At 28.3% G+C, this 9006-nt stretch overlaps 1 protein-coding gene across 2 annotated transcripts; it reads left to right on the top strand.

Annotated features, from left to right (window-relative positions):
* The first annotated feature begins 6525 nt into the window (after positions 1-6525).
* LOC107908885 (cyclin-D3-1) lies at positions 6526-8491 on the top strand. 2 transcript variants are annotated; one of them, XM_016836171.2, is made up of 4 exons: positions 6526-7330; positions 7420-7621; positions 7708-7838; positions 7921-8491. In XM_016836171.2, the coding sequence occupies exons 1-4, from the start codon at positions 6860-6862 to the stop codon at positions 8272-8274; spliced, it is 1158 nt and encodes a 385-aa protein (XP_016691660.2). In that variant the 5' UTR covers positions 6526-6859; the 3' UTR covers positions 8275-8491. The 2 variants fall into 2 exon arrangements, with proteins under 2 accessions (XP_016691660.2, XP_016691661.2); XM_016836172.2 differs by having other exon boundaries at positions 6527-7330; positions 7927-8491.
* Positions 8492-9006: the final 515 nt, after the last annotated feature.

Here is a 9006-nt window from a genome sequence, read left to right as displayed (position 1 = left end):
AATCATCCAAGGCCGTCGAATAATTTCTTTAATAACTCGTACCACAATTAAATGATATAATCAACTGACTCATCTTGAATCAACTCGATTGTAGTCATATTGTCTATCTCAAGCACAATCCATCCAAGACTTAGACTCCAAACAATTTAAAATAATGTTGGTGGTAGATTCACAAACTAGAACACTTTTTAACCCTAGCAAACAGTCAAACTCTCGGTAAAAGTAGGAGACAAAGTCTCCTACCGAAAAAAATATCAACCCATTAAAAGATATATCAATTTCCAGCAAGCTTATTTAAAAAAAAAAGTCAGTCTCCTCTCAATAAATATTAATGTTTTAAAAAAATTTTTTTTTGAAGTTTTGGTAAATTGAATTATGAATACATTTTTAATATTATTATATATTTTACTTTGAGAAATTGAGTTGGATTTTGGCTGGCAGCCACGTTAATGAATTCCATCTTAATTTTTGTTGGTGTAATTTGATATCATGCATGCATGATGATTGCCATGCAAAGTTTATTGAGTTTATTCCGACTTCTTCTTCTAAAAATAAATATATTAAAATAATAAATAAAATAGATTAACAAAATTAAAAATAATAAGCAAAATGTAACTATCTCATACCAAATTTATATTATATATTACGTAATTTAGTTAATTATTTTAGGAAAGAATCTTTCGTCAATAAAATTTTTAAAATTTCTAACATTAAAATAATATTATTATGGTACAAAATAACTTTTTAAACTTAAATATCTACGAATACGTTTGTAAAGTCATAAGGTAACCAAAAAATGTAATCGTTTATAATTACTCATGTAATTACTCAAATTCTCACTCCCCCATAAGAATTGGGGATTGTAATTAGGGTATTTCGATTAGGCTCCATTCAACGGGACCCATTAATTACAATGACTACTCAAACATGTCACAACTGTGTAATTATAAGTAATTACACTCAAATCTGATAACTAAGTGGCTTTTCAAATATGCCCTTAGTAATTGAATTTCAATGAAATTACTTGTAATTGCGTTTTTGTGTTTCTATAACATGTTTGGGTAATCACTGTAAGTAGTGGATTCTACTAATTTAAGGGTAATTGGAGCACCCCTATTACATTCTCCAGTTATTAAAGAAATGGTGAGAATTTGAGTAATTATGCAGATAATTATAAATAATTATACTCAAATCTAATTATCCCATGCCTTCCAAACTTACTCATACATGATTTAAGTTTTAAAAGTTATTTTTATACAATAAAATTTTAGAATATATATTTTATTTTTAAAATATAGTCATACACTATTTTACTAATTTCGTTTAAATAGTCTAAAATTTTTATTAACAATAGATATTAATTTCTAATATAATTTGACCTGCTAAATAATTAACTAAATTACATATTATTTATTATTAATTATTATATATTTGGTTAAGGACAAATGGACGATAACAAGGAGTTTATGATTGATGTTAGAGAGAAAATAACTCGACAAATATGAAATGATAGAGTAATTATTTTATTAATAATTGTATTATTAAATAAGCTCTTTGACTAATTAAAGAAAAAATTTTCAATTATTATTGATAATTATTATAATAATAAATATTTTTAAAATTTAAAATTTATATAATTATATAATTACAATTTATATTACTAAAAATAATATAAAAGTACGATATAATTAAATTCCATCAGTCAAACACGTTTAGAAAATTAAAATTTCTTATAATTACGATTTGTAAAATCTTGTGGTAGGTTTGATTAGAATAAGAAGATAATAGGAAATGAAAAATAAAAAGAAATTCACCAAAAATAATAAAAGAAAAGGAAATGTGGGAAAGGGAGAGAAGAATAAATGCGAAAGAAAAAGGAAAAGATATAAAGAAAGGAAGAAATGGTGGGACTCGCAATAATAATAGTAATAACCTTAAATTTTTAAAGAAATGACATCTATGTCAGCAATTGATCAACGACACAGTGATCAAAATGTTATAAATTGATAGTTTTAATAATCGTTTTATAACAAATTGAAGTTTAATAACTAAAATGTAAACTTAACCAAACATAATTTATTATTTTTATAGTTTACCTTGAGTCGTAAAACATCAAAACGGAGTCATAAGAGGCAATTTCAATAAGTGCTTATTATATAGGCAATGAAAAAGATATGATAAACAACATTTTTTTGAGTTCAATGTTGTGACGTCCCACGCATAACTTTGTGGCATTACTCCTTAATTATCAACGAATCAACATAACAATAGTCAATGTCCTGACGTTCTATACAAAACTAACCATTTTTTCAACATTAATCTCGTTATTGGTTTTTATAATATTTGCTATTTTTATATAATGCTCAGAACTGTCATAGCCTCTTCCCAATCCTTAAATAGGAGGATAATGCGTTTCAACACACTTAAACCCACGTCCTCCTGCATTAATAACAATACCAATACTAATCGAGCTAAGACTCAATCGGTTAAATAACATCTTTTAACTATTCATTTCTCAACAATGTGAGATTAATCAAAACTATAAACTACCAACATAAAAAATAGTCAAGTAGTTGTTATTTGGTTTGTAGTAGTTACTTGATTTAGTAGAGAGTATCCTACTTCCTAGAAAATGTGGGTTGAGAAGTAGGGAAGTTGTTAATTCTTTAATTTATTTAAATTCTTTTATTTTTGTGAATTAAAATGAGGGTAAAGCCGTAATAGCAACGCGAGTAACGCGACTCAAACTCAAGTTATATTTAAAATGATGGACACTCTAATTATCAAACTAATACACGAGATTCATTTAAACCTTTGTTAAATCATCAATTAAGAACTCATTGGTTCATTCTATTTCTATTTCAGAATCTTTATTAACTTTGATTGGGACCTAACATGTTTCTATTCATTTCCAAATTTACCTTTTGAGTAAAAAAAGTAAAATAACTTTGGAGAATTACCTTACCTTGTACTCCAATGACTAATGGTAATTTCTATGTAAAATCTTGTTCTTCACTCTTTATTCTTTTTACTTTTTACCTTTTCCACTTCTATTGAGATTCGAGAAATTAGTCAAATCCGTCCTTTTTTTTTCATTTAAATTTTCAGTAAATTCTGAGTTTTAAATACAACTAAATTACCATTAGGCACTAAATTATAAATAAATTTTTATTTTTATCACTTAATTAAAAAAATTTCAATTTAATCACTAAAATTTTCGAAAGGATTTTTTTGATCATTTAATTAAAATTTACTCATAATTTAATGATTAATGATGTAGTTTACACTTTAAATATTTGAATTATATCATATCAAATGGTAAGAAATTCGATATAATTTAAATAAAGTTTAAATTTGAGTTTATTGTGAGAATTTTTATTTCGTTTAAGGATTAGACTCTCAATTCCGAATTTAATGGAAACCCAATATAATTATCGAATGTTAATGAATCTACCAATATCTATTCCCAGGAAAAAACACAAGTTCGAATTTAAAAGACAATATTATTGAAAAAGATAATCACGAATCTTGAACATTAACAATAAGACCTAAATTAAAATATAAAAATATTTAAAAAAGAAAAAAACAACGTTTGACTGGTAAATAACTGCTCAGCAGCTCTAAAGTCTAAACAGAATGGACAATCGACCTACATTTGTCTTCCCATATGTTCCCTGTGATCAAGTATAATAATATAAAGCAAAGTTTGACTTTAGATATGATAAAACTTAAAACATTGAAAATTTCTATGTAACTATTATTATATTCTAAATATCATAGCAATTTGCGGATTGAATATTAATTCAATTGATATAAGTATTATTATTAATACAGAAAAATGTAGGTTCGAGTATGTTAAAATACATTGTACATTGTCCTCTTATTTATAAGTTGGAGAGTGACACTAGGTAATTCTAGACATTATATTAAAAAAGCGGATATAACCAATCACGTGCCAAAGTTCAAAATTTCCTAAATTTGATAATATGTATAGTTTAATTGTAAAGTTCATGTCAATACGACCAGTTTGGAAGAGTTTTTTTTTTTAATAAAATTCAAGCAATCATTTTAGGCAGAATAATTAAATTTGTAAAATCAATATTCAATAGTTACATCAATCTCAAACTAAATCTAGAGTCAAGTTTATTGGACCCTTAAATACGGGGCAAGTTCTCCTAGAATTGTTCTCTCTATTCACAAGTAGGGATAACAAAACCCAAATCGCCCCATAGATTTCGAATTGATCTGAATTATTTTTTGACAATAGATATGGAACAATTATGGTAATTGATTGCCACACCTTATTTTACGGTTATATATAGCTATTAAAAATGTAAAATCATGTTATAGAGAAAACTCATATGCTTCATGTTTAAAATTTTTTATAGAAAAATATGTTTAACTTTGGTTGAAAATATTATAAATAACTAGCAAAAATTAAATTAAAACGAGGTAAGGTGAGGCGAGAATGAGTGCATCCAACATTTATATAGGTGGTAATGATTTTTAAAATTACACATCCATTATGGAGTGAAACGAGTGGTAAGCAAACTGTATAGTATGCCAACTGTAGAGAGATGGTAGATTTGATAACATCGATCTTCCCCTTGCTTTGTTGCATACCCATTCACGAAGCAAAACTCACGACACTTAAAATAAATAAATCAAATTTCTTACCATTCAACCTAACAATTATCGGTAAAAGTATCATGAAGGCTCTATGTTAAGAGTCAAATTACATTTTACCCCATCTATTTAAAAGTGAGAAAATTAGTCATTGTACATTAGATTAAAGAGCAAAATGGTCATTTCTATTAAAAATTTCATCTATTTCTATTATTAAAAATTAGTGTTACTTACAAAATAACTAGCCACGGGTACCTCATTCTCTTAAAAAAATATAATGTCTTTTACCAACAATTATCTTTAACCAAATTTAATATTTTCATGTCTTTCAATTGGTTAACACAACATATTGCAAATTTCAAAAAAGGATTCTAGTTTTTTTTTTGGAATAATCTTATTATAAGTTCTAGAACTACCCATAATTCATTCACAATTCATAAATAGGAGGACAATGTGCTTTAACGCACTCGAACCTACATCCTCCTGATAACAACGTCCATACCAATTAAACTAAGACTCAATCAGCAAAATATTAACTTTTTTTAAGCAGGAGTTTATAGGCATTAATCATCATTAAAATAAATGTTTGATGATGTAAATTAAATTATATCTCTAAGTAATTGACTGTCACCCACTTAGAAATCTAAATATTTTTAATATTCCAAAGTTCCAAACTCTCTCTTTCTCTTTGTATTTTCTCTTTTTTACTTTTATCATGGAAGAATGAATGGTAAAAGCACAGTGCATAATTTTATATTGGTGGGCAGAATAAGAAGAGTAATTATCATGGAGGATTTCAGGTTTGAGCTTGGTGTGTGTGCCGCCCCGTTTACCTTCTGCCCCGCCCAACCATTTTACTTTACACCGAAACCACCACCATAGACTTTTCTTCCCAAAAACACATAATAATAAATATATTTTAAGGGTGTTTTCATTATTCATTTTTAGATAAATTTTAAAATTGAGTGCGTCTTGATTCGGATAAAATGAGTTCCATATGGAAAAATTAAACTTGGATTGAATTGTACAAATCAGGCGATAACACCAACTTAAAATTGAACTGAATAATATAAAATTTGAATCAAATTGAATACATCTGTTTGATTCGGTTTTGTCAATCTCTTTCTCAGCCTTAGTCTCTATCTGTAAAATTTAACTCGAGATCTTACTTGAAAGGTATCAAACTTCGGAATTGAGTAGGGTCGAACATTTAAACGAAGGCAAAACTCATTCAGTATTGTTTTTTTATTCACAAGACTCAAAATCATGCTCAGAGAGAATCAAACTTTTTATCACTGGACAAAAACAAAAAAAAACAACAAAAAACTCAGCTTATATATTGATATTATATTAAAAATTCTAATTAAATTAGCATCACAAGTTAATTGGACACAAATTTAATAAAAAAATTGACAAGTTTTGTTCAAAATAATAAATATTATTATAAATAATATTTTTATCCTTTTACATTTTTATATAAAATCTATAAAATTCCTAAAGTATAGAAATTTATTTTGGTTTTTAAAACTCCAAATTTATAGTTTTAATCAAATAGGTGGTCAAACCAATCCCATGATTAATTTCATTGGTTGATCCAATTTTAATTAAATAAATTATAAAAAATTTATCAAAAATAAAATGAAAAATATATTTAAAATTAAGAAAAAATTCAAATGGCTCCAACCAGTTTACCCAATTTAATTTAAAATTGATTCAACTCTTTTTCTGAATCAATATACTAACCGATTTTTAATTTAATCAATTTATTCGATTCGATTTTCATAATATAATATATATGTGTGTGAAATTGAAAAAAAAAAGCATGAAAATTGACGATTCACAATTTCAGAAGCATACAAAATAATATTTATTGATAGAACAAAAAAGGACAAGCGTGAAACCCACTCTGATATCAATCCCCTTCTCTTCCCCCTCTTTTTTTTCCCTTTCCCTCCCATCTCTGCCTTTTACTTTTTTCCCCTTCAAATCCCCATCCCATCTATAGCTATTAGCCACTCTACAGACCACTCTTTTTTAAGCTTCAAGACTTCCCCCTAATTAAAAAGCCTGTTGCTTGTATACATACATTCTCAGCACCACCAAGAAAAAAGAGAGATATGGGTCTCTCTCTCCATCACCTTTTCTTTATGGATGTTTCGTTTTGTATAATGACTTAAAAGTAAGAGGGACTAAAAAAAAAAACAAAAGAACCCCTCTTCGTCTTCTTTAGAATATGGCAATTCAACAACATGAACAAGAAGAATCTTACCCTTCTTTCTTACTCGATGGTCTTTACTGTGAAGAAGATGAAGTTTTAGAAGAAGGGAGTTCTTTAAGTGGCTGTAACAATGTCGGAGACATTGATTTGTTTTGGGAAGATGAGGAGCTTGTTTCGTTGTTTTCAAAAGAAATGGAGTTGGTTCATCTTGGTCCTGAAAATGTGGAAAGTAAAGATGATGAGTTTTTGACAACGGTCCACCGTGAGGTCCGTTGTGAGGCGGTGGAGTGGATGCTTAAAGTCAATGCTCATTATGGGTTCACCACTCTCACGGCGGTGCTTTCTGTTAATTATCTCGATAGGTTTTTAAGTAGTTTCTGTTTTCAAAGAGATAAACCATGGATGATTCACCTTGTTGCTGTTACTTGTCTCTCTTTGGCTGCTAAAGTTGAAGAAACCCATGTCCCTCTTCTTCTGGACTTACAAGTATGTGTGTATCTGTATGTGTATCTGTATGTATATATGTATGTATGTTTCATTTGGAAACACGATGACATGTTTTGGTTCTTTTATAGGTTGAAGGGACAAAATATGTTTTTGAAGCTAAAACCATTCAAAGAATGGAACTTTTGGTTCTTTCAACATTGAAATGGAAAATGCATCCAATTACTCCACTTTCATTCCTTGATCATATCATAAGAAGGCTTGGATTAAAAACACATCTTCATTGGGAGTTTCTTAAGGGATGTGAACATCTTCTCCTTTGTGTAATCTCTGGTAAGTCTCAAACAGGACAAAAAAAAGATACCCTTTTCTGTCTTGTTTCTCATCATTTGGTCTAAATTATGTTCCTTTGTTCGTAGATTCAAGATCTGTGCGGTATCTTCCCTCTGTATTGGCTACTGCAACAATGATGCACGTTATAGACCAAGTTGAGATTTTTAACCCAGTTGACTACCAGAACCAACTTCTGAATGTTCTTAAAAAAAACAAGGTTTGTATTTTGTAATTGTTAATGTAGTTTATAAAACTCATTAAAATAAAAACATTGTTGAATTTATGTTCTTTTGGAACAGGAACAGGTAAATGACTGTTGCAAGCTGATTCTTGATTTATCGACAGGACCCCAAAACCAAAACAATGCGTGTAATGGTTTTTTTTTTGGCCGGGCACTTGCCCACCATAACCACCATAAGAGGAATCTTGAGACGGTTCCTGGTAGTCCCAGTGGGGTGATTGATGTTGATTTCAGCAGCGATAGCTCGAATGAGTCTTGGGTTGTGGGGCAACCGCCTTCATCGGCGGCGCCGTCGGTTTCGTCGTCGCCTGAGCCACCGTTTAAGAAGAGAAGAGGTCAAGAACGAGGGATGCGTTTGACATCATTGAACCGCGTGTTCGTTGACATTGTTGCCAATGGTAGCCCGTCTTAATCCTCACTGTCCAAAAAAGGAAATTCCATATTTATTACTATGTTTTAATTGCAAGAATGGTCCCTTATATTTTAATTATTATCAAAGCAATGGAAGTGGAGACTGGTGGAAAATTAGACCAAGAAAAGAAGGGTTGCATTGAAGAATGTATGCAGTCTGGTCCTCTATTTTTTTCTTCTGCAATTGTCTTTTCAAAGCGTACCCTTTATTATTATTATTATGGATATATATTTATTGTATCGGATATTATATTAATACATAATTGGATACAAATTAAATTGGTTGGATCGAAAAATCAACAGCGGATTTAAATTGCTTTAAACTTATTATTAAATTAATATCTCATTCGTAAATGTTAATTTTTTATTAAATGTTATTTGATATTAAACTTAATATAAAATAAAAAATTAAAATAATAATTATAGGGATGTTTCCACCCTAACTTTTATTTGAGCCAATAGAGTCTTCTCTTTTCTTATCCTCTACTTAATTAGATTAGACTAAACTCCTATTTAACCCACCATTATATTAAAATAAAATAAAAAACTATTTTATTAATTTTAAAATAATTTTTTAGTATATTTTATATTTAAATAAGTTTTATCTTTTTATTTGTGTGCAAATTTAATTGTTAAGAATTTATTTTGATATAATAAAGTATGAAAATTTATTTAAAGAAAATGATAAAGTTAATATTTTTATTAATTTAAGGATAAAAAACCAAAAAAAAAA

Source organism: Gossypium hirsutum, chromosome D02 (genome assembly GCF_007990345.1).
Source record: "Gossypium hirsutum isolate 1008001.06 chromosome D02, Gossypium_hirsutum_v2.1, whole genome shotgun sequence".
NCBI lineage: Eukaryota > Viridiplantae > Streptophyta > Magnoliopsida > Malvales > Malvaceae > Gossypium > Gossypium hirsutum.
The sequence above is the reverse complement of the archived record's forward strand: the minus strand, read 5'-3'. Positions and strand labels throughout refer to the sequence as shown.